General features: G+C 38.0%; 1 protein-coding gene across 7 annotated transcripts in view; it reads right to left on the reverse strand.

The window, feature by feature from the left end:
- Window positions 1-315: 315 nt before the first annotated feature.
- CENPC (centromere protein C) overlaps window positions 316-26,680 on the reverse strand; it is a 28,331-nt gene continuing 1,966 nt past the window's right edge. For 2 of the 7 annotated variants that reach the window (XM_086891600.1, XM_086891602.1), the window contains exons 3-20: window positions 25,893-25,954; window positions 25,473-25,570; window positions 24,331-24,421; window positions 24,008-24,227; window positions 22,930-23,133; window positions 22,374-22,753; window positions 20,856-21,708; window positions 20,264-20,302; window positions 18,972-19,042; window positions 17,863-17,931; window positions 16,009-16,113; window positions 15,253-15,351; window positions 12,562-12,660; window positions 12,132-12,286; window positions 11,622-11,712; window positions 10,108-10,177; window positions 3,672-3,747; window positions 316-543 (exon numbers count right to left, since the gene is read on the reverse strand). In XM_086891600.1, coding sequence (XP_086747726.1) covers window positions 3,681-3,747; window positions 10,108-10,177; window positions 11,622-11,712; window positions 12,132-12,286; window positions 12,562-12,660; window positions 15,253-15,351; window positions 16,009-16,113; window positions 17,863-17,931; window positions 18,972-19,042; window positions 20,264-20,302; window positions 20,856-21,708; window positions 22,374-22,753; window positions 22,930-23,133; window positions 24,008-24,227; window positions 24,331-24,421; window positions 25,473-25,570; window positions 25,893-25,954 — 2,773 coding nt within the window. In that variant the 3' untranslated portion in view covers window positions 316-543; window positions 3,672-3,680. Of the gene's footprint in view, window positions 544-3,671; window positions 3,814-10,077; window positions 10,178-11,621; window positions 11,713-12,131; window positions 12,287-12,561; window positions 12,661-15,252; window positions 15,352-16,008; window positions 16,114-17,862; window positions 17,932-18,971; window positions 19,043-20,263; window positions 20,303-20,855; window positions 21,709-22,373; window positions 22,754-22,929; window positions 23,134-24,007; window positions 24,228-24,330; window positions 24,422-25,472; window positions 25,571-25,892; window positions 25,955-26,680 lie in introns of those variants that run through there. The other 5 variants (XM_086891598.1, XM_086891601.1, XM_086891597.1 and 2 more) reach the window with 3 other exon arrangements.

Raw genomic sequence — 26,680 nt, forward strand, 5'->3', positions numbered from 1 at the left:
TAGTGATGGACTTGGAAGGACTGGGTTAATAGTTGAGCTGGATTGTCTTAAAGGTCCTTTCTAACCTTACGATTCTATGACTCTATCCTTCGAAAACTATTTTACTTTCAAACTGCCTTTGAATGTTTCAACAACTCCAAAGAAACAGTGAAACATTTCAGTTCATGACATCTTTGAAGCCACTCAAGATAACTCAGGTATTTATTAATAAGTATTTACAAGTCAAACTCATGTAATTACTTGCATTTTTAAAATCACGTGGAATGCTAGAAAATTTATTCTAAAATTATTTTAAAACAAATAAATCAAAACTGATTTGCTTTACTTAATATTTATTGATACAAAAGAAAACTCATAACAAACTATGTATGTACCATTTACACTGAAGAAAGATCTTTAAGATCAATGAAACAACATGCCCTTAAAACTGGGGTGTCAGATGAAAATGTTCAATATTCTTTAGAACTCCTCTGCATTAGATGATCTTCAATTTGCAGGTAAAGTTATGGGGAAGAGGCGTCCAACAACGTATTTCTTGTTTCTCTAAATTATAAAAAAAACCAGCAATTAGTTCAAATTAACACAGTTAAAAATAGGCCTTTCTGTGCCATAATATTGGGGAGTTACTAGACAGTAAAGTGGAACAACTGCAAATTGTACTCACAGCAGCAAGGGCATCTGAGCATTCACCTACTCCAGTGGCAAATCAATAAAAACATTAGTATCATTTCAATTATGCTCAAAAGAGCACATTAGCCTAATTTAATTTAACTAATAGTGGTCTCTGACAAATGTGCTCATCTGTGCAAAATCTGGAGCTGTCAAAGCCACACCTGGTTGTGGCACTGACACTTGCTCTCTGGGTATTTTCTTAAGCTATTTCAAATATGAAATATATCTTATGAAGGACTAAGAGGCCTCAGAAGTTAATGTGCATATAAGTTTCATGTTATTTTTATAAAGATCTTGTGTGTATTTTAATTCCCTTTAACTCAGGTTTACACAAATGGTTCACAATCTCTGGTCCGCAGTTCCAAAGGTCACAAAAAGCTGCTGACAGTAGGGAAAATAATCAGGGACTAAAATGCTTGCTGAGAGAATAATACCTGATGCAATTCTCCACATAAAGTGACAGCTGAGGACTGCTACTCCACATGTAGAGTTACATGGGAAAAGCAGACATTTGATAGCCTGGACTAAACAAGACGCTAAATTTTCAACTAGTTTAAAGCCCATGCAGAGAATAAAGACTGATGTTAAGACTTGCAAGTGAAACCAGTAAGCCACTATCCAAATACAGTAAAATGTTTTGGGGTGTATGTGCAAAAAATTGTTAGCTAATTCACCCAAACTGAGCAGTGGGCTTGTCATCAAACCCAGATATGTGTCTGCTGTGGATGGGCTCCTCAGAGCCAAGACCAGAAAGGCGAGGTTAAAGCTGGCACTTGTGACTCTACTTAATGTGCACATGCTGTCCTTTTGTGGAGAAAGGGATGGCAGTGGCTGTTCGGCAGTGGCTGGCGCCCAGGCACACCCCATACTCTTGGTGGCAATACCGGTGGGCAGCTGTGTGACATGGAAAAGACTGCTCTCCACACAAGGGGTACAGAAACAAGGGCTTTCCCAATAAAAGTGTGAACTAAACTTATAAAAGAGCAACTTCCATAGTACAGGTTGCAACTTCACAGGATGTCTGAGGTCAGAGATCCAAATGACTCTGGAAGTCATTTGATCCAACACTTCTGCTCAAGCATGACCATCAAGAGCCAGCTGCCCTGGATTTAGATAAGCTCCTTCCCCTCATACAAGCTTCTGTTTCCTGATCTCTTCTGCACCTCTTCTATACCTCTCTGCAGTAACCACAGCAGTAAGAACGAGGATGCCGAGTGTGTACACCAACACTCTGATGTGCTTTGCAAATACACACTCCCACCCAGGGCATGAAGAATGGTAAAACAGAGACGATGGGATCTGAACTTTGTGGAAAGAACTGTTTCACATGGAAGAGTATATCACATGTGCTTGTCCAGGTCTCAGCTCCATCTCCAAGGGAAATGTATGAACCCGAGGCTGAGGGGCCACTCAACCTTCACAACTCTTTTAGTCTAGACTACTTAGACATCGCAGAAACACTAAAAACCAGGAACGTTACTTTCTCCTGGAATTTACCAGGAAAGTCAAGCAGCAACCGGATGTGATAGGGCACATGAGAGATCCACACCCACATGTGCAGCAGTGGGCACACCTCTGTGCCAAAACCAGCTGGTGCCAGGCAGCATTCCCACAGGCAAGAGGAATGAAGATGTAAGAGCAGGTGAATGCCTGGACTAGCCCTGCCAATACAAAATCAGGGTATGGCATTGTGCCTAAGTGATGGCAGACACACATCAAGATTGTGCCAAGGCAAAAGAAGTCACCAGCACACTGAATTAGTGCTCTAAGAGGAGCAAAAAGCACAATGTTACAGTGCTCCAGGGTAAGTTTAGCCACAGGGAATGGTGCTGGGATGGATTCTCCCAGCACTGCAGAGCCAGCCTCAACAGATGGATGAGGTTCAAGGGCAACCAAGTGGGCCTGAAGCAATCTCAATTCTGCTTCTGCAGCCAGGAAAGTGGCAGATGATGACAATAACAAACACCTTGCCAGTGACATCCTAAGCCAACCTTCTTGGGATTAAAACTACACAGAAGTCTTCCAAAGAACAGAGGCCAAAAAATGCTTTGCATCACTTCTGAGGGTGAAAATTGGGAGCTATGCCAGGCCCTGTACAAAACTTACAGGAGAGGTAGCAAAGGAACCTTCAGGCACAAGAACACCTCTGAAATAATTCAAACACCTGGAACTGAGCTAAAAAATGATTCATTCAATCTTGCAAGTGGCAAAAAGACAGAAAAGAAACCTTTGGTAAGGAAAATACATCCAAATAGGGCAGGAAATTAGTTTAGGCAGCAAGACAAAAAATGAAGGAGCAGATTGAAACTTGATGGAACAGCTGAGATGGAATAGCAGCAGGTGAACGCTTCATCCTGCAGCCTGTTCCAAGAGAAGGAAGAAAAAAAAGAGACAAAAGTGCACCTTGGACAGATACTTCAAGAAGACAACTGCCAACTCACATATAAAGACACAGTACATGACAGTAGCAGAATGTTCACATGGAATTTCATGAAGAAAAGTAAATTACTATCAACATTTCAATAAATACTTAAGGAGACCTCTCCATTGTAATTTCTGCAATAATTAAAGTTCTGTATATGAGAGGGGAAAAAAAGGAAACTCAAGTTATTAGCCCATGCTAAGTCAAATAAATTAAGAAAGGTTTTGTACTTCATTACCATCACAGTTCAACAGAAATGAGCAAGGAGAGATGCAGGAAATCTGGGGCTTGCACCTCATCAGAGATAGCTTTGCTAACTTAAAAGGTTCTTCAGAAGAAAATTTAAAATATTTTCAGTAAAAACAATACTACTGTTGTAGGTTCCTCCTCTTTTTTTTCCCACCAAAACCCACAAATATATCATGCAGCATGAGTGCAGGACTGTGGGCTGACCCTGGCTAGATGCCAGGTGGCCACCACAGCCATTCTATCACTCTCCTCGCTCAGCTGGACAGGAGAGAGAAAATATAAGGAACCATCTCCTGGGTTGAGATGAGGACAGGGAGAGATCACTCACCCATTACTGTCACAGGCTGCAGGGAATCTCAGCTCCAGTGCCTGGAGGACCTTGTTCCTGCTCCTTCTGCACTGACCTGGGTGTGGGCAGAGCTGTTTCTCTCACATATCCCCATTCCTCTCTCTTCCGGCAATAATTACTTCTGCACACACATTTTTCCATTCTTAAATGTTACCACAGAATAGTTACCACCAACTCTGATGGGCTCAGCCTTGGCCAGTGGCAGGTTGGCACTGGACCTGTCTGGCATTGGCTCTGTCAGACACAGGGGAGCTGCTACTGGCTTCCCACAGAAGCCATCCCAGTAACCACCTCCCACCACTATCAAAACCTGGCTAAACAAACCCAATACAAGGACTTAAGCAGCAGAAGCCATTTCATGACAAGGTAATGATTCTGTGAACTTCAGTGGGGTGAGTAACAGAACAAAATGAAGCTATTCAAAATTCTGATAGTTCACTCAGTATAATTTATTTGAAAGGTTAAACAGGATGCTAATGTGGACTCAGTGTGCCACAAAATGAAGAGGGAAATAAAGCAAACATTTAAAGTTAGATTGTCTTTAAAACACAATGGGGCTTCTTCATTGTCTAAAATACTGTTCAAGTCTGGGAGCTGTGTTCTAATTTATAGCTGTAGCAACCTCTCTGCTTTACCTGTGAATTACCTTAAGAGTGCATAGTAAAGTTTAGTTGCTCATCAGGCAACTGTCTGCTTCTACTAAGAAAATCAGCCATAATAAAAGGCAGACAGCATTTGCTGGATGCAAAAAGGCCTCTGCAATTATCACTTAATTGTCCTTCATGGGCCAGTACTGGGAGTCTCATACTTTCCCCTTAAGGTTGCTCCCTTCTTCAGCACTTTTCTTAACTGTCTACTTAATTAGTCTTCCTTCCTGGGCTTAATTGTGAATTTGTTTTGATTAATTAGCCTCAGAGCTCACTTGGCACTAACTGAAATATAGGAGAAGCACTCCGTTTCTTCAGTGTATAGGCTACTGCATCCTAGGGGAGCCCCCTCTTTGTCAGCAATAAAATTTCAAGTTCAGATAGTGTTTGAAAAAAAACCTTTTTTGTAATTAACTTTCAATTCTTGTAATTACCCCCACTGTACTACAACACAAAAGTGTTGCTAACATAAAGAAAGGGTAAAATTCATTAAATTCAGGCCTCTTCTTCAGTGGATTATACATCATGCTCATTAGCTGAACTCTGTAGTTTTAGATAAGATGACATAATGCTCTTAAATGCAAGTGATCAGATCACTACTAGAATCCCAAACCAGGAGTTTGGTTACCAGCAGAGACAACTGTGTCCTTGTGGCACCAACACCAGAAAACCTTCCCCGTGTCAATCTTCTCAAAGTTATTGAGCTTCATTGAAAATGCTTTTCGTAACCTAGACCAGTCAGTTTGTAACACCTTTGAGCACTAATATAGAGCTCTTAATTATGTTTACACCTCTCATATCACTCCTTTCCCCTCCCTCTTTATGGCATGTTGACTCCAGAAGACACCCTCGCACAACAGCCAATAAAGACACCATTACCATGCATTTGCCATCTTGATCAATTCTCATTTCAGATATTGTTACTGAAAACACAGGAGAAGGCATCTTTAAACACCATCACAATGAAAATATATAATAAGGTAAATTAAATAATGTGTGTTAACTATCATACCCATTTAATAAACTTCCTAAATATTTGTCAAGAGTACTGGAATTCTTCAGTTTTCAAATTTCAAAGTCCTTACCTATCAAGTTGCAAAGAGAAAAAAACCTTATCCTAGACATTAATATTTTTTCTGTGAACACTTTCAGACTTGCATCTCAGCAGTCAGGCTGACAAAGTAAACACTTTGTTTCTTCCAGCTCCTTGTTTCAATCACTATTGTTCTTGTGCTCCAAACAGGACTACAGGAGTGCAAATTACCTGTGATTTTACAACCTTCTGTGTTGTACCTTTACTTGGGCACAGAAACTTAAATGAAGCAGATCAGAACTGGAGCTTTGTGAGTGGGCTTAAAAACATAGAGCAGCTCTGCAGGCAAACCTTTTAACATATTCATTTCCTAATAATCTGCAGCCTACTGTTCTGAATGATGATCAACCATGTTTTCATCTTAGAACTGGGGACTCGCTTTGGTTGTCAAATCCTAACTAAAGCTCATCTATGCAACCCAAAATGTTTGCCTTTGAGATCTCTTCTGACTATATTTGTGAACATGTGTGAAGTAACAGGATTCTGCCAAGGAAATGTATCAGCTTGGAAAAACTAAGATATTCAATTACAACAGCTGTCAATACCATTAAAGAGTCATGGTCCATGCTCTTCAGTTAGATGTATCACCTGCAATCAATCACCTCTTAAAGTAAATCCTGTATTACAAAAGATATCATGCAGAGTCTATAGAGTAGTGAAAATACAAGAAATATTCATGTTGAAATGCCTTTTCAGCGGTTATGAAATGAGGAAATAGTTATTTTGGTTTATTGCATTCCCCAAACGTTAATTTTAAATCATCTGCAGATAACCAATTTAGTTGTGCACTTGAAAAATAGAAGAAGCTGTATATGTACCTCAACAGTTTGTTTTATTGGTCTTGTTTATTTTGTCTGTAATTACTCAGCTCACAGTCTCCTATTTTATGTTTACAGAGTTGTACAAATAAGGATGTGCATACACATCTGACTGTTCTGCAATCATTCTTCTGCTAATTTAAGCTTCAAAAAGCTTTGTTTAGTAAAACAGGAACAGCTTTTTAATCAAATGAAACTACAAAAAGATAGATTTGTAAAACCTACTAACCTATAATTTTTTGAAGGGAGCCAAAGCTTTCAAAACTCTTAACTTTTTGTTGTGGCATTACTTCTCAGTTAAGCTTCTTAAAACAAGTTCCTGGATGTTACCATAGTACCTTCTATAGAACACATGAACCTATTATAAACATGGAGCTGAAATATGTGACTGGGCTTTTGTTTCCAGCTCTCTCAATTACTGTTGATAAAAACCCATGAATATTTATTATAATAAATAATATTAATAATAGTTAATAATTCAATAATTCATTTATTATTTTATTATTTAATAAAAATACTGAATCAGGGATATTGACTAGGATATCAGTATGTATCCTCTAGGAACAGTAAGTGTATCTCACAGACAACAGAAAAGGCCATATGTCTTTCAAGACAAAGATCCCAACTTCACAATGGGTAACACTGGCTAACCAACTTCAGCCTAGCTCCACAAACACCTGGCTAAACCACAGTAGCCAGTGGAAGTGAGACTACTCAGCAGAGCAGAAAACAGGCTGGCAAAAAGAAACACACATATGCAGGAAGAACACTAACATCTCACATTTCAGAAAAGGCTTATTTCTTTGCAATATCCTATTTGGCCTGCTGTATACAAAAATGTAGAAAGCAGGAACCAAAACAAGACCAGTCAGAGGTGAAACATCAGCTGCTGCTTCTGACTATCAATTGATTATTGATTGATACACTGCACAACTCAGCAGCCATAGGAGTCCTGGCACTCAGAACATTCTCCTGTACCTCCTCACACTATCTTTAGGCTAATGACACAGCAGCAAATTTCTAACAAGGGCCAAGTTGAAGAAAAAAATTTGAAATTCAATCCAGACCAACAGTGAACAATCCAGGTCCTGCTGTGCACTAATGTTTTAAAGAACAATTTTGTGCAAGTGGCTGCAACAAGTAAAACATCCACGTAACTGAATGAACTTAGCTACGTTCAGTAGTTAAGTCCTACTGTGAATAGCAACTGACTTACATCTTGCAAGAGAATTCAACTAAATTTATCTCCACCTGTAACACACTGTTCTTCCTGCATTCCAAAAACCAGACCCTAATGAGCAGAGGCCAGCAAAGGACTAAGACCTATACTTGGAGCCCCATCTACTGACAAATACTAGAATTGCTGCTAAACCAGAGCAATAGTCCAGGAAACATCCCTTGGCAAACTTGAGACTGCTTCTTAAGTAAACCACAAACATATTCAGATGTATTCCAGCTACAAAATGTACACAAGACATTTCTCTCAAGAAACCAACCAGTCAGAGACAAACAAAACCATCCAGTCTAAAAAGTGACATACTTTACCAAATCTGCCCTGTTCTCTTGGCACTCCCAGCCACAGAATCATGAAAACACAAACAGGTATGCTAACCTGAAACCTGCATTTGAACAGCTGCACTTTCCAGTCTGTGTCAGGAAAAGGTTTGCACATATTAATTCTGCTTAAGAAAGCATTCTGAAGGACTTATTTCTCTTGACCCAAAAGAAAACCCACTCATAATCTTGCTGCCAAGTTGCAGTGGGCAAAGACACATCAGTGCCTGATATGACATGAGTCATGTCATCACTTGTCATCCCATCCCACCAAATGAAAACATATCTCTGGCAAGCAGCAGTCTACTGAGCTCTACCACACCATCCAACCACACTCTCCTTTATGACCAGGAGCTCTGTAGTCCATCCACATAAGTTACCTACACTAATCCCTTAAGTATCCATCCTTCTGCTACCCAATCTGCAGACAGGTAACACAAAAAAGAATTTGCAAGGTATTTTTGTTCAGAACTCCCTGGCCATTAACACAACTGAAAATTTTTCTTGTTCTGATTTTCAACTGGAACCACTTTGCTGCTGGGATCAGAGACATCACATCCATGGCCTGACCACTAGGAGACCTGCTTATGTTAGAAGCAGAGTCTTTGGTTTAATCCTAGCCCTGTACTTTTTCCAAGTGGCAAAGTTCCAGATCTCTGCAGGCCTGAGGAGTTGAAAGACTTAAAAACTAAACGTTTTAGTGGGTGGGATCCCCTCAAGCAGTGAGACAGCATGTGTGCCCATCTGGTAGCTGGTATGGCTCCAGCTCAGGAAGGACATTATTTGAATCTTACTGACCTTGAAGAGACAAACCCAAGCCCAAATTTTAGAAAAGCTGCCAACATCAAATTTTTATCTAATAACTAAATGACTTTTTTCCTTTTTAACTCTTAAACTGCTTACAAAAAGTTGAGGCTGGAAAAAAAAATACTTTCTGTGTAGTCTGAACTCTGACTGAAAATAGTTTGTTTCAAGACAGAACTAAATGGCAACAGGCATGTTCCTGTTTCATCTTCTCAGAGCTAAGCGTGACTTAGCCATGAATGAAAAGACAGCGCACAACTTCTACCAAGTATATCCACTGTCAGTCTATATATGCACTAACCATAGGAACTACTGCTTGAAAGAGAATGACAGAAAGTATTAGCTCAAATTCCCCAGTCCAAAGGATCTTTCACAGAGGCATGGTAATCTTGGTGTCCAAGCCCTTTCACAGACACAGGAAGTTAGCTGACAGCTAAAAGCCAATTCCTCTTTCCTACTTTAATGAATACTCTAGATTTTGCATAAAGATCATGGCCAAGATTGGTTACAAGGTTAGTGTTCCATCCTCAAGTCCTTAGAAGTTCACAATTCCAATTCAATTTTCCTTATCTCTTTCTCTTCAAGGATAGCAATGACCAGAGAGAGAAAGCAGCACACAAGAATAGCTGTAGTTTATCCTTATCTTCAGCCAGAAGGAACCTTGAAGAGTTTGGGAGACAAATGCTATGTATACCATCTGCTGTCTAGACTTTGCTTCTGGAGTATACAGTATAATTACAGCTTTCCCAAAGGTCCTCATTATTATCCAGGAACACAGCAAGCAAATCAAAAGGAGATATTAAAGTAATACATTTGGCAATGACCTATCACTGTTACACAAAATAAAGCTATCAACAATGTTCAGAGCTAATCAGGCCATAGCTTCCACACAAAAGACACAACTGATAAGCTCCTACTTAAGAGCTCCTATTTTCCTATTCAGATTGGAGGCACTAATCATCCAGCTGCCAGACAAGGAAGGGGTGCCTGTCGTTAACATATGAGAAGGCAGCTGGACCCCAGCACAGCAGCCTTGCAGCAGCCCATCTCCTAGACAACAATTACTGGAATGCAAACAGCAGGTTTGTCATTTAAACAGAGATTATTCTAAGCAGGTTGTACCAGGCAGTTAAGACTATCTATCAGACGTTAGCTGAAGATGCCAACATTTTTTCAAGTGCTAAGCATCTTTAGGGAGATTAAGCATATTGATACAATTTGGAACAACAAATATACCCACACATTTCATACTTTTATCTTTCTGTCACTGGATGGCACAAGAACAGTAACTGATGCAGAGTAAGGCCCTTCACTATGTCATTTCAGTTTGACAGCAAATTACCAATGTTCTTCTGGGTTTTTTTCCTCAACTCTTCTTACGTTGATTCAGCTGCTCTGTATTCAGTTGTAATGTTAGGGTGGGCAGACTCAAACATTTCTGTACAGAACATTAAAAAAATTGACAAGTATTTAAGCAAACTTTGCAGAAAGTTCTTCACCTGTCTTTGAGTTGTGTGAAGAGAAGAACACTTTCTTCATTCAGAAGATTACGTATGTTATATCCATTTCCTACAAATAAAAACAGAGGAAGTTTTCCTTAGGAGCCGCTGGCAATTTTTGAAGTTCTGTCTTGTCTTCAGCCAAGTATAGTTTTATTTTATATATTTTAACAGAAGGAATATTAGCTTTTAGTCTAGGATGCCACTCTTACACGCAGGTTAGTGCATTTCAAAGAGATGACAAGGAATACAGCTAGTGTCATCTACTTTGATTTTCACTTAGAAGATTTTTACAAAGAAGAATGTAACAGGCATGAGCTCTCAGCTCTCAAAACACACAATAAAACTTTAAGGTGACCGAATTTACTTTAATTTATTCCTTTAGAAATTTTCAATAAAAACTGCACATGGAAACTTATCTGCAGATCTTCACCTGAGATTTGCATACTAGCATGACCACAAAATAGAATTATCTCATAGGTCCTGAGCATTGGGAATGAGCCATGAATCCTCACACTCACATACAGCCACACAATGAATTACAGGGATCACCTGCCACAAACACTGCATTGCCCATCCAGCCATACTGAGACTGGCCATCAGGAAGCAGGGAAGAATGAAGTGTAGATCCTTATGGTCATACAAAACTTTCAGCATTTTATATAATCTGCTTTCCTAAAAAGCAAATGACAAAACTGTCTCTGCAGACTCACTAGATTTTTAAGATTGAAACGCCAAAAGGCAGCTTTAAAGCACCAAGCTTTAATTGAGCAATGATTGTTCAGTCAGGACACTGTGCTGAAAAGTTAACAGAGAAAAAAAGGGCTAATTCATCATTTTCTAAATATAAGCCTGTCCACAAGAAAGCTGTATAAAAGCTCTCTAGAGCTTCATGAACAGCCTGCTTTAACACTACTATGAAATCTCCGGACCAGTGCGTTAATCCACTGATGAACAGCCTCCTATATGGAATTCATGCCACTTTTATATCAGAAGGACAAAATCAGGTCTTTAAAGTCAAAAAAACATATGAATTTACAACCTATTAAACAAGGTAGTTTGAACCTTCTATATATAAGTACAAAGCACAAAATGGTGCTTTGGTGCTATGGTAAACTGATCTAAACGGATTTTCATAATTTAACATCGGAAAAAAGCAGCAAGCATATGGTGACGGAAATAATTATATTAATTACTAGTAACATTAGGCTGTCTGTGATGTTTCCTTAACATTACAGCTAGCAACAGAACCAGAATAACAAGAGAAATTTACTCTTAGAACTTGGTAGTGTCATCAAAACTTTGATGCCAACTCACATAAACAAGCGGTATGTGTACCCCTGCATTCAACCATTAGATCATCAACCCATGTCCAGTGTTGTGTCACATTCCATTCTTCATCACCCTGTACTGTCCCATTCTCTATTCAACCATTCTGTCTGGTTTTGGTTCTTAGCATGCCAATTTAGTCTCCTGCACCTCCCAGTGAATGGGTTTCAGACACGTGCACTCACCTGCTGGAACATAGAAGCAGTCTCCTGCAGTCAGGTAATACGATGTCTTATGTAATGTTACAATAACTTTGCCACGGATAATATAGAAAGCCTTAATGAAAGCCAAAGGGTTTTAAGGTTAGCAACATTAAAGAAAGGTATCTAAGATAACACTTGCATACACGTAACAAAGACAAACCCCCAAATTGACCAGCAGAGCTGCAATCCCTTTTCCCCATACTGATGAAAAATAAGATGCACAACTCAAAAGGGGGATGGGGTCCTGTTTTATTTTTCCGGTATTTCTATCTTGCCTGCAAGATCTAGAAATTAGGAGCACATGGACATACAGATTTAATACAAAACAAAGCAGGACAATGTGCATGTAAAGTGCCTTCAGCAAACAATTCATTATTGTTTGTTTGTTTTGGGGGTGGGGGAACCTCTCAACTTCATGTTACTTCCAACAGCCCCAAGAGATCTTCTGTTTACAAAATCTATTTTATAAAAAGTTTTAAAAAGCACACTTACTATTGTATCCATGTGGACAAACTGGTGCCCTTTTTCTTTATATGGTTTCAGAATCAATCTACCAGTTGCAAAAAGAGATGTATTCAAATTTTTGTATATTTCTACTGCTTCATCTTTGAAGAAGTAAGTGTGACTGCTTGCAGTGTTTATACAATCTACAAAAAATGTCCAGGAGATTAACATTAGTGCTACCACATAATTATTCTTGTTACATGCTCAGTGCCATACATATTGTTTCAGTGCAACATCTCCAAAAGCTAGACTGAATATTTAGCTGAAAAATCAGAACACTTCTTGTGTCTCCCTCAGAACTTTCTCCAGAAGAGCAATGATATTTCAAAACCTCATCTTTTTATGCTCAATGTGGCATGAACATTTTTTTTTTTCTTATAAGTCTACATAATTCAGGAAGTCACATCCATCAACTCACCTACACATACTTCCTTATTTGTTACTGGGTCCAGTACAATGGCTGGTTTAGACGCATCAGCTAGGCTGTGGTCCAAACCTGCAGGTATCTCTCTTCTATCTGAGGATACAAGGAAACCAAAACAAAACCAGAAAAGTAATCAATATAGATTTTAAAAAGTTAATCATTTAACCACAACTTTTCCACAATTCCAATGTCACACATTAAGTACTTCAATTTTCTTTAATAAGTGACTAAATAGACTCTTCAAATAAAGAAAATCATCCATAACAGTTCTTTGAAAATGTCTTTTTCATGGAAATAATTTCTGTGTGTAATAGATGAACACTCTAAATCCAAAGGAATTTCCCAGGGAAATGCCAACTATTTATCCCATGCTATTAACAACGGTATTTACTCAAAACTAAACTCTATGTTTTGAGAAAAGTGTTTTTCTAGCAACAGATGCTGAGAGAATACGAAATACACGATGAAGTGTGAAGAACAAGTGTTTCTGTTCAACCTATTGTTGATAGGCATCAGGAGACTTCAGGGAGGAAACATTCAAAAGATAAGCACATGTCCAATTTTCCTCTTCTCAAGAAATAACATTACAGGACATCTCACTGTAAGCTGTAAATCTGAGAACTATTGCTATAATAAAAAGGATTTTTCCAGAGAAAGAAATAGCCTAAGAATTTATGACAATGCTATGCTTTTCAAACAGAAAAGAGATGCTTTAGAATGTTCACAGCAGAATAAATATCCCAAAGCTCTCTTGCAGAATTCTCTTAAGCAGACAATTTTAGCTCTACAGTGCACAGGAAATTTCTTTAAACACAGACAGAAGCAGCATGCTAAAGGGAAGCTATAGCATTTTGTAGGCACTCATGGCAGCTTAAATACTCTTACAGCAAGACAATCAGAGGGAGGAAGGAAGATACTGTGTTTGAACAGCTTTGTTCCAACATAACCACCTCTCTATAAAAAGAAGCAGCAACAGGTGTTAACAGGTGTTAACTCTATAGCTATAAAAACAGAATTTTTATCGTATCAGTAACATTTAAGAATTTGTGCTAGAAATTTTACTTGGCTGACAGGCCTTACACGCATCACTAAGACTTAAGGATGTGAGTGAGAGACTATCTCTGAGGATAAATGTCTGGCACAGAGGAAATCAATCACTTCTGGAAGACAGTTCAAAGGCACTTGAAGCAACCAATAGTTCTTGTACGACTTTATGAACAGTCACTACCAGTTCAGGTTCTCATGGGCTGCAAATGATTTATATTACAATATAAACTGTATTCAGATCAAATATTGATCTAGATCAAGGTCCTGTCTCCCATCACTGGCCCAAAGCAGGTATTCCTTCGTATTCTCCAAAATGTCATAAAAATATACTGACACTTCAGTGGAATACTTTCTACCTCTAACCTGGATCTCACACACTTTATTTAGAGCCATTAACTCTCCTGTTAAGTCTCCTGTTAATATATCTGGTTCTTGTCGTGAAACTATCTAAATATTTTTATGCACAATATTCTGGGCAGGAAGCAGACAGTGAGAATGACCACCTTATTTTGCTGAATAGCTCAGCTCTCACTGTCTTCCTTCCACACCTTCTAGTTCTTGTGTTTGAAAAAACAAGCAGAAAACCCTAACAAGACCATTTACTTCTATTTCCTTTCTCCATGTCACATGATTTCAGGTCTTTTTTAAACCTTTTCCTTTGAGGCCTCCTCAGTATTCTCCTCAAGGCTGAGGAGTCTTCACTACAGAAGTCCAAGGTTTTAGATGAGCTTTCCCTAAACCTTTTCTAGTCCTACCACTTTATTTTTGAGGTAAGGAATGAAATTTACATGAAACACATGTAAAATCAGAAATTGGCACCAACAGTAATTGTTTTCTTCCTTATTTCTCTAATGATTATGTCAGTCCTGGTTAGTTTAGTGCTAAAACCATATGGCATTTTCCATGTTTGTTAGCACTTGTTTTATTAGTTCTGTAGCTTCACAGAGAAATGTTTCAGTTTCAAACAAAAGCTCTAGACAGTCCTCAAAAAGAAAGGCTCTTTAGCATTAAAACATCTTCCAGAGAGTACAGCAAAAATAATTTGGCTTTTGGACTTTGACTCTCTTTTCTGAGAACTACTTACATATTTATCATTTACTGGCCAGAGAGTTTGTGTTTAAACATAGATTTATTGTCCACTTTTAACCAGCTTATGCACTGTTCTTAAAGCTCTCTCTTCACCTACTCTGCTGTGGTTTTTATTTAAACTATAACAGATTGAAACCCTACTAACACTCTCCACTGTGTTTTTAGATGTGTCATTACAGGTATCAGCAAAATGCCTACAAGTTTTTATACCTTAAGTGTGCACACCAGCATCTGATCTGAACACAAAGTAAGTACTGTTTAGTTTCTTCAGCCCCTGCTTTAAAGGCACAATAGCACTTCTGGGTATGTCCAGCATTTATTTCTTTCATATGCTGAGAAGTGAACAGTTTTACAAGAGGAATGTACAGCATTGCTATAGATCCAGTAGGAGCAGGTTCTTCCTCATCAGATTGTATTAATAAATTATGTTATAAAATTATTTTCACCCAGAGAGAGAACTGAGTGTTTACAGGAAGAAAATCTTAGAGTAGTAGAGCATTTGATTAAAGAGACTCCAAAGTATCTGAAGGAAAAAAAACTGTGTCCTACTTGTGTTATCTCTTTTCTGCTTGGGACAATCCTTCGTCCTTTTACTCTTCCTGACAGGTTTTGTTTCTGGATGCACTAGCCCACTAATCACAAGCCCTCCTGAAACAAAAGGAAGTTAAACAAAGTTCACTAACTCATACTAAATTTAAAAGAATGCAAACTTGCACAACCAATCAGCATTTCAATTGAGAATACATTTCCTTGATGCTGAATTTTTCAGATCCCTTTAGAAAGCCAGAACAAACAAAAAGGCTTTTCAACATTAAGTACTTTAGAGTGCAATGCAACTTGAGATATTTATAATAAAAAATCCCTGAGAACAAGATCTATTTTCTCACTTAGGTTATTTAACACTGAGACTATAAAATGTTATAGTATCTGCTCTGGAAAACAATCCTCCCACAAAAAGAAATGCTTCAACAAATGATCCAGTAGATTGCCTTTTTCCAGTATCATACACAATCTCTGACTTAAAAAACCCATGAGTACAGAGAAATTGTTCTGTTCTTCCTTCAAAAATGAAGGCAAAAGTACTTAACATGCTCTGCTGATATTATTTTCAGCTGACACAGGGGTGTCAGAACAGAAGAAAACTACATGGAAAGATGACTAAGTAACTGGAGACCACAAATAGCCTTTTTTTAACAAGTTACCCATTAGTAAGCATCTCAAAGCCTGCACAGCACAAGATCAACTCACAGATTTCTCTCTTCTGCTCTATCAAAAGGAAGCAAATAGATATTTTGCTACTAATACCTGACGACTTCATAGTATAGTTTATGCGCTCGCCTCTCCAATATTCCAGAGGTCTCAGCCGTATCCTTTTTGTCCGACGAACATTAGGTGTGTTGGATGGCATTACTGATTTGAAGGATGAAGTCATTCACATTAAGTAGGAAAGCAAAATTCAGACACAGAAAACATTAAATATTCTTTCCTCTTGTTCTGTACCACAAGAGGGTCAGCACTTTCTAGCTGATATATTTATCACATTGCTATCACGGCAAGAAAATAGGAATCAAGTATTGCCAAATGCCTTCTTCTGCATACATCAGTATTTTACCCTCCTTTTTCTTAAACAATCACCACCCTGATTTGGCATAAGATTCCATTCTATATATCTTCGTGAACCACTCATACACAGACTTAGGAGCTCAAGTCCTAGGACAGCAAACATGCTTCACCTGTGAAGACAAAGCTCTCAACAAAGACTAAGAACCCTGCCTGAATCTGAGGGACTTCATTAGCAACCATGAAAGGCATGGGGAAGGTAACAGAGACTGCATAAGTACATCCTTCTCTTCCAAATTCAGATGTCCTGTTTCCAGAGTCCAGAAAAGCAGAACTTTTGCAACAAGAAACTCACACATTTACATGATTTCTCAAATATTTATCTTCAGATGTACTAATCACACAGTCTCAACTTTCAAGTTGTATAAGCTGCCATATACGACTACAGTATGATACTTTAGTGTTTGTAAGAAAGAGTAAAAGCCCCTTCAGATCTCAGAGCAAATTAAATGAGACTATTTAAATGTTAAAAATAGTAAATACGAAACAGCTGCTGAGACAGTTTTTGAAGGGAGACAACTAAAGTGTTGTGCATAAAATAATAATGAAGCCAATAAAAATGTAAAGCAATGTAAAGCAGATAAACATGGGACTACAACTGATTACATGTTCATTGTTCCATCCTATCTAGACTCAGACCACCAAAGAAGTCAGGTTATTTGCACCCTCAGTTTTACTGCATAAAATCAATTCAAACTCTTACTGTTCTCACTGAACAGAAAGAGCTATCCTGACTCTTTTTTTAGAATTTATTTAAGGATTATATTCAGTGCAGGTGTGCAGCTGCAGTGCCAGCTGAAGATTGAGCTTTGGGTGGGAGCCTCAGGCAAGAGGTCATGAACCAATGCTGACCCTTTGAACAACAAGAGGCACAGGGACCTGTGGCACAGCCACCAGACACTCGGGGACACAGCAGGAGACAAGGACTCAGCTGGAAGGACCAGTAGGACCCCAGACTGCTGAGGACATGGAACGTGTGAGGGTACAAAAGCCCAGATAGTAACTTATTCTAGTTTAAGCTGTTATTCCATTGCTACAACATAAAATTACTTAAAGGAACCAGAGGTCTGGAAGTCTTCTATGGGAAACCCAGGGTCCAGTCAGCAAGGAAACCTTGTCTGGCTGTGTAGGGAGTCAAGTGGGGCACCTGTCAGGGCACTGGACCCAACCACCATAAAGGTGTTTCAGTCTCAGGACTTAAAAGTCTGTGGTAGTGGGCGCATGAATGCCTGAGTGGCTCCAGGATGGTGAGATTTGCAAGTTTCCTTAACACAATATCATGAAAAGCGGAATTGTGGCAGTTAGAAAGACAACTGTTGAATAGAGAAATAAAAAAAAGAAACACCAGAAGTTTTAAAAAATAACTTAAAATTTAAGAGATGGGCTATACCTGAAGAAATAACAAACCCTATTTGTAAATACTTATGAACAGATGAACACATTTCTAGGTGTTTGCCTGTGTCTCCTTCAGCAACGTTTATATCAAGTTGAAAATGCATTTGCATTTACACACATTATGATATTTTAAAATAATCTTACCTATTTTATGCCTTGCTATTTCGTCTGACAACAGATGTTTTAATTTGTAATTCAAATCTTCAGAATTATCTGAAAATACATTAAAACCCCCCCCCATTTATTATTCCTGACTTTTATTCAATATGCCAACTAGAAACAACCAAAAGTAACACAAACAGAAGTCCCAAGGATAGTGCTTCCACTAATACTTTTTACTTAAATAAACATATATGAAATCCAGTGTAGATAAACAGTATCTGTAATTAGTTTTAAACAGAGTAAACTTAAAAATTACTTAAATACTATATACTTAAGTAAATACTCCTCATACCTATCCCTCTTGATAAAGTGAACATCGACAATATAAACTATACACATAATTTTATTGATCAAAGTGCAAGGTCATTCAGATTTGTATCACTCGAACAAATTTAGAACAAATTTTTTACCAGAACACGCACAAAACTCGGTATCTGAAGAAAGCATTGCATGAACTAATAACATTCATCTGGCTTTGAAACACAAAGTAAAAGATTTTGTATCTCCAGTGCTCATGTTCATTATGACAACATGTGCAACTAGTGTAGTGAAACTTAAAACTGAAACCAAACAAATAATAAAAAAATAATAGCCCTCCCCACACAAAAACCCCCAAACACAAAACCAAACTGAACAACTAACAAAAAAAACCCTAACACAACAAAGGAAACAAGAAAACCACAAAAAACACAAACACAAAAAACCCAAAACAAACAAACAAACAACCTCCTCGCCCCACCAAAAATAAACACCAAACCAAAGAATTGTTTGGCCCACAGGTTTGCCTGAAGTGATTGCATACAGAACCATCACATGGCAACACATCAAACTGGAAGTATTTTGGAAGGAATAATTTTATCTTGGTAGGCATGATGCCCAACCATGGAGGGCTGTGGTCTCCCAAAGCTAGAAACATAAAGCTGGCATGCTGTACTACACAGTTGGGCAGAAATGTAACCACTGCCAATAAAATCTGCATTTCTTGTTCTGGACAATCTGAATACAGCAGAAATTACTGAACTGTCAGTTACAGTTTAGAAGTTTAAGAAGCTTATATAAAAAATGCAAGGAAATACCAATTTAAATATTACCTGAAGATGCATCCTGTTCAGGAGATTTTGTGCTGGAAGCAAATTTGTCACTACCTTCTAGAACAGGCCCGCTGCAATGGAAAAAAAATACACCTGCTTGAACATGTTAAGTGTCAAAGGAACATTACATCACTACCAAGAATAGTAATTTTTTTTCAGATCATATGGGCTGGATTTTATTTTGCTTTTAAACAAGTCTATACCAATTAGACACTGAAGCAAATGACTACTCCTTAGAAATCACAGGTCAGAAGTTCACAAACTACTCCTCTACTCAGTCATCAGGCAGGCAATGAGTCTTCACACCTCCTCTCTAAAGAGGTTTCCTAAACTTTTACTTTTTTCTCCATTCCAGAACAGAATCCTCACCTCTGTAGTATTACCTTAGAAACAATTTTCAACATACCATAATTATGGAAGTGCTTTAAAGAGCTGCTTTGGATACTCTAAGGAAAGGAGAGTAAAACAGCTTTTAATATGCAGTCTGTCATGAAATCTGCCCCATAAAATGGCAACAATTTACACATATAGCTCCAACAGAAATTCTCTAGCAATCAAGCCACTTGCAACAGAACTTCTCCTACAGCCTTAGCATCAGTACCCTTGACCCTCCTTCTTTCCCCCCTGAGGCTATGCTTCACTGCTTTTACTGTGCCAGTGAAGTTCAGCTGTTATCCACTTCAACTCCAAAATATGCATTTCAATTACCTAGGTTAGCAAACCAAATTTGACTACAAATTTGTCAAAGTCAATCTGCAATAGGTTCCCTTAGAATTAAAGCCCCCAACATTTTCCATAGAATGACTGCATAAGAATTTAATAAATTCACAGACTGCCACTTCTGTTTGCTTTGTTATTAAGTTCCCACCTCATAAAAGGGGAAGATACATGCCTATATATGTGCACAAAGAGTTTGGATTGCAGATATGAGTTCTATACCCCACTTGACACCAATTTTATTAGTGCAACTGTCATTAGTTCCAGGAGCACTGGTCCTTCTGTTCAAAAATTACACACTAATGTGGAAGCAAGCCTCAAAGGAAAGAAATCCCCAAAGGCAAGAAGCTTATTATGACCCCTTATTCATGACAGGAAGAATAACTATATTACTTTATTAACTGTATTAGCACAGTATTCAAATCCCTCAAGCACAAATCAGAATTCTGTTCTTACTCAATGTTTCACTAGTAGGGCACAGAACTAGTAGCTGCACCAGCTGCCCAGTTTCAGGGGGTCTCAGTGGGGCAGAAGTAGGATTAAACTAACATTTTTCAGACAACTCAGGAAATTACCTTTCACAACTCACAACCTTCCCAGCTACAAAGGAACCCCTAGAAAAGAAAAAATTATTCTTATTACATTTGGTGTTAAGTAAATTTAATGAAAGGTATCTGTAGGTCAATAATTTTACATCCTGAACAAAACTATAGAAAAGACATTAAAAAAAATGAAAAAGCAATGGAAAGACCAATGATTATAAACCACATTTTAGACCACCTAAACTTACTTAGTCTTTAGATTGACAAAAATAAACATAGCTGAAGAATTAAATGCTGTATTTTCTAAATTTAGTTTTACAAAGGAACAAACTTGACAGTGAAGTTATTCCGTGGGTGTTGGAGTTGTGCTAAACTAGATCTGCTATGCAAGCCTCACAAGAAAACTTAACTAGAACAAGTTTCCTCATGTAGGAGACACTAAATATGGCACCCAGCCCTGAGAAAAGAACGTTGATTAAACTGCTTGGTTTCTCTATTTACTATTCAACCAGCCTCAAACTATCATATACTTCAACTGGGCAACTGCTGCTTAGAAGTTGACAAGATGTGTTTAATTATCTACCAAGTTACACACCACATTTCTAAGGAATCACAAAAAGCTTACTGTGGTCCATACTGTCTGTTACGTTTTCTTTTGTTACTTTTTATTTTCACATCTGATAACTTCTGTTTTTTCCTTGACATGTCCTGTACAGAAGTGCTGTCAGAATCTGTTTGAGACTCAGTGCCTTCAGAGCTTGAGGAAAGAGCATTATTGGTTCTACGTGGAATCTTTTTGGGTATCTTCCCTGAAGACTTGGCAGACGCACGCTTCTTCTTTTCAGGATTCTTCACACTCTCCATGGGATGCTGGAGTGCTTTTAGAGGAGTTCTGTTATTTGCACCACCAGGTGACTCTGGTGTGTGTAATACATTTCGAGGCTTTTTGGACTTGGTCAACTTCTGAATCACAGGAGTCTCTAATTTCTGATGTAAGGGTGTGGTGCACATTTCATTCAGTCCTACAGGTTCTCTTTCAAGCTCGTCTTCACCAGGTTCATTGTTAGAACTCTCCTCTCTTTGTAATTGAGGCTTTTTATTACTACTTTGCTGGTCAGATAATTTAAGCCACTTCTTTGGACTTACTGTCCCTCTCTTAGATACTTTGACTTCCGGAAGTCTCTGCTTAGCAGTTTGTTTCTTCTTAACTAAATGCTGAGAAGCTTTAGAAGCCAACTGCATATCCTTGGAAGACTGGAGAGACTTTTTTAGTGGCACAGACTGCTCTTCCTGATGCCCAGATGAGGGCATAGGCAAATCCTCACTTGGAAGCATTTTTGTTTTACACTGCTTTTCATCAGATGGTTCTGTTTCCAATCCAGACCATGACAACATCTGCTCTTCAGCTTCTGGTTCCCAGACTGTGCTCTTTTCCTGGTTTGGAGAGTCTTGTCTAAGTGCATCCTTTTCAGTCTTTCCTGTCAATACACAAAATATTTGGACATTATTACCTTTTCCCATTGAACCTGAAGACATATATTGACATCTGAATGCACAAAAACCAATCAAAGAATCAAAATGGGGAAGAAAAAGAAAGGGGAAAAAAAAAAAAAAAAAGAGGTATCATAAAACCAGTTTTATCACCACTGGCTAAAAGAAGGTTTCCACTATAATCTACAAAAACCTTTTTGGTGTACTTCCAGTATTTCCTGATAAAAATACAAAGGGGCAGAAATGTTACATTCAGTCTGCTTTGCAGTTTTCAGTGTTTGGTGCTACAAAACCCTTCACAAATAATTCCTAAAACTCAAACCCCTTTCTGTTCAAAGCACATAACCACCTTTCTATGGAGAGAGGAACAAAGTTTGTTGGGTACCTACCTTCGGTGACTGAAGGCAACACTGCTAATTTAATTTTTAATTTTCTAACAGGGAAGGCAAAAAGTGTGGCAAAAAAAGTGAAGACACTGTCTCACTGCCTCTCTGTCTCACCGAAATCTAACTGTGCAACTGAAACACCAAAAAGGAATCCACTGATGTCTATCATCTACTTAATTATAATTTCCTAACAAACCACCAGAAATTAATCCAATAATTTCCTTCCACCTGGAAGGAAAAGTCTGAAGAGCTGTTAAAAAACTTACCAATATGAATACTCTTTTGGCTTTGAGATGTAAGGACATTTTCTTCACTATTAGGGTTTGGATCTGACTCTGATACTTCTTTGAAGTTAAAAGCTCCAACATCCAGATGATCCAGTTTCTGTTTAGTAAGTGCTTTAACCTGTACTTTTCTGTTCTTGACTTTCTTATTCTGTGTCTTCTCCTTTCCAGAAGGCTGAGGTTTAGAAATGGGAGTTGCAGAGCCACCGTTTTTTGATTTTTTGTTCTTAGTGGGTATCGAAATCCAAGAAGGAGAAGATGCACCATCTGATTCATCAATTGAAAATTCACATTCATTTTCTATTTCTATATTTTGATGTTTCACAGGATGAGGTGACGGTGGCAATACTGTGGTTGAATATCTAAAGAATGGAGGGAAAAAAAAATTCATGTCATTCAGGGTTGGGGGGAAATTGCCTTTCAATCTTCCACATCTAGTGGTATCTTCCCAACACCTAGACACAGTACAGAACATTCCTCAGAAGAATTATTATCAAGTTCATCCATCGTACATTCCATATTAAGACTCCAAACAAACCTCTTTCCAAGCGTTCTTGTGCCTACAGCTGCTAAGACAGCTGCAGAGAAAGACGTCTCTGCCCGGGCAGATGATGCAGTAACGCATTTTGCTCCTTGCACAGGAACAGCCTGCTCATGTCTCCCAGGCTGAGGTCCTTCCAATTTTTCAACTTCTCCATGGCTCTTTGCTGCAGCTGGAGTACTCCAGTTATCAAAATGCAATCTACAAATGAGAAACAGCATTCAAACATGTTGCTGTAAATCCTGAGTGCACAATAAAGTACTGTGAGGATGAACAGATGCTCCTGCTAACAGCATCTCACTTCTTGTGAATGAGCTTCCCTTTGGAAACTTGCTGCAACACAGGTTAGCAGTAGTGCTTTCCAGTATAGTAGCAATTGTCCACAGGCAACATGCAGTCAGCATATGACTCTTAATCAAAGTAAAGGCTGCTCAGCAAGACAAATTCCTAATTTTAGGAGAATGTGCTTGAGAAATTGTCAGGTTTCATAGACAACAGGTGCACTGTCTTTCCAATTTCAGTCCATCAACGGGAGTAATGGGATCAGTGTCAGTCCATCTTTATGATCTACCCCAGAGATTCTACCCTTCAGGAAAGCAGAACTGTGGCCAAGACACTGGCCAGTGTTGCAGCTCAGCTTCAAATATTCCAATGAGGTGATAATAATCATAACTGAAGCTGTTTTACTTTGTATAAAATATTTGCATATTCACAGCAAGAAGAACAATAACTGCTCATTTCTGCTTTAACAGATTCTTGTTAACTTTTAAAGTCATCACTGTCAATTGGATTCACTGAAGAAGTCTGGATGATCTGAGAAGCTGAAACTTTGGTGCACTTTCCTGGAAAAAAGTTTAAATCTATTCTGACAGGCGTCTTTCACTTGGGTACTGCACATATCACCAGAATAAGAAAAAAAGAATTCTGCCCTTTCTAAACACAAATATGGAAACTTCCTAAAAAGCCTGGAATTATTTTTTATGAGTTCACAATCTAAACTCAATTTACCCTGAGGTGGGGAGGGGGGGGTGCACACATGGAATACGACACAACAACCATGTTCAGCTCTACTTACTTAACTACAGGAGACCTTTCTGCTTCCTCCACAGGAAAAGGTGTTCCAACAGACCCACGATTATTCCCAGAGTCCAAAGGCACTTCTGGATGCTGGCATGGTGCTTCAACATCTTTTAGTGTATTTTTTTTTTTACTTTTAGACATAGGAGTCTCTGTTTTTTCAGAAGCAGCTACATAATGGTGTTTTGCAGTCTTCAGGTGTGATTCACATGACTGTGCTGTCATATATACAGAACAGGTTTAATTCTTTTACTTAAAACCTTACAAAATCCCAGTAAACAGTTATTTTAAAAACATTAATTCAGTAATAGTGTGACCAACCTTTGCTGCTCACTGGTTTCAGCGGCAATGCGGGTGAGGGGTCTGCAGACTCACGGGCTCTTTTCACAGAGTTGGCTGACCTTGCCTTGGACTATCATAGTTGGTAACAAATAATGAAATGAAATAAAATATTTGATAAAGCAAGGGTATTCTAGCAGGAATATACATTTCTACAGAACATGACAATGTCTTTCCCTTAATTCACACTCATTTGAATCACAGTTCTATTTTACCTAAATACTTCAACTTTCTATTGTGTAAAACTTCCTAAAATAACTGTAAATCTCAAACAACAGGTAAAACAGTGTGTACGGTAAAAATCTATATGCAGCTTTAAGACATCCTAGTCTCAAGGTAAACTATTTATTATTGCCATTAGAATTAATTAAAGTATTTAATTACTCTTTATTAGACTTTATTAAGACTTTATTAAGGCTGAGGCTTAGCAATAATTGTTTTGAGATTATATTCTATTATAACATCAGACTAACATAAACAAACACCATTATAAGGTTGCCTGCTCTGAACCCCGCCATTAATAGAATATCCTACTTAAAAAAAAAATGAAATCAAGATACCACAATTAAATATACAAACTAGATTATTGGCATCATCCTCTCAAGCAGCACACTAACAAGGCCTTCAACTTGTTTCCAATCTTCAACAAAGTTACAGATATTTGAAGTTATTGTACAGATAACTATCAGGATTTAACCAGCTACTTTTCTACATGAATCACCTTTAAATTTTATTGTCCATCTCATAGCTAAGAACTGTGTCCACATATACAGCAAAGTGACCACAACCAGCTCCAATGGAGTCCAAGGCAGCCATAGCCACCACCAGTAATAAGGGAGCATGGTTCAGCCTGCAATCATGAGAAATTTAACTATCCTGGACAAAAAGCTGAAGAATCTTTCATTAGTAAAAACCCAATGAAAAAAGCTAATAAATAATTCTACTGATAGAATATTCACTATTAGAGCACAACAAGCTAAGAAAAAAATAACATTTTCAACAACTGTTACAAATTGTTAATTTATAGCCTACATACTTTTACAGGTGCTCATACAGAAATAATGCTAGAGAATTAAACTTGTACCCACATGAACCTGTACCCAGTGCTACACTATGACACTGACAGAACTTATCCTTTGTCTCTGCACTGAAGTCTCCTTCTCATTTTTCAAAATAAAGGTTGAGCAATTTGGAGAGTTTACTGTAAGGTCACTGCTGCCACCTATGAAGGAAAAAAACAGTAAATGCGGGAATCTTGGAATTGTCCAGGTTTCATTAATTTTAACAAGTTCTAAGGCTTATTAAGGTCATGTAAATCCAAACAAGAAAGGAATCAGCTGCTTGACAAAGATCTTATAAGCCAGGTAAGACACAGTCTCGAAAAGCTGAAAGAGGCTGTTCTTAAAAACCCCGAGAAATACTATTTTTATCCATTTCATTCATATTTTTTACTTCTATCTTCTTACCAGTAAATATAACACAAGAAAGAAAATACTTTTTTTCTTTTATCAGGAAATCAAGCAGAACACCAAATAAGAGCTTACTTTCAAAGCAATCCTGTATGACTTTCAGTATGTTTTGACCTGGCTGTAGATCAATCTTATTTCTAGAAAAAAGAGGGAAAAATATTTTCAATCAAAAATACCAAATATTCTTATCCCAAACATTAAAGCAGCAAAGTTTAACTTCTTAATATTTTAGGTTATTACTTCCCCTAGTTCCAACTTTAATACATTTCCACCTACCAGTTCACTGCATAGATATCTACAAAGAAATTTGTCTACGTAAGAATTCCAGGAGAAAAAAAGTCTCATTGCCACAATGATACAGTAAGATACAGAGATATAGTAAGTGATATAATAAGAATGAAGAATTCCCTCTACATAAAAGAAAACATGCAACTACTGCAACAGCCCTGAGGTAAATGAGCTTTAGGCTGACTAGAGTCTCACCTGAAATATAAAAATTTTTTTATAAATCAGACCTCGAGCTATGTTGCCTGCACAGTGATGCAGTCACAGCACACCTAGAAATGAAATGTGCTGCTGCACGTCTATCCCTCCACACAGGGAGACACCCTGCAAAACAAGCTATTTCTATGCTTATACAAAAGTTTCAGCAGCAAGGATTGGCTTGAGGCATCCAACCCATAAGCAAGTGAACACCTCAGCTGGTTGGATTACTATTTCAAACGAGCACAAATGAAAAGGGCAGAAATTAGTAATTCACCAGTCAGTGTTGATCACAAGCAAAACAACACTAGAAAAGCCATGGAATATTACTCCCATAATGATCACTACATACCCTTAAAAACAGCTAATTGCATACATTT

This window comes from Cyanistes caeruleus, chromosome 5 (assembly GCF_971803275.1).
Source record: "Cyanistes caeruleus chromosome 5, bCyaCae1.hap1.1, whole genome shotgun sequence".
In the NCBI taxonomy this organism is placed as follows: domain Eukaryota; kingdom Metazoa; phylum Chordata; class Aves; order Passeriformes; family Paridae; genus Cyanistes; species Cyanistes caeruleus.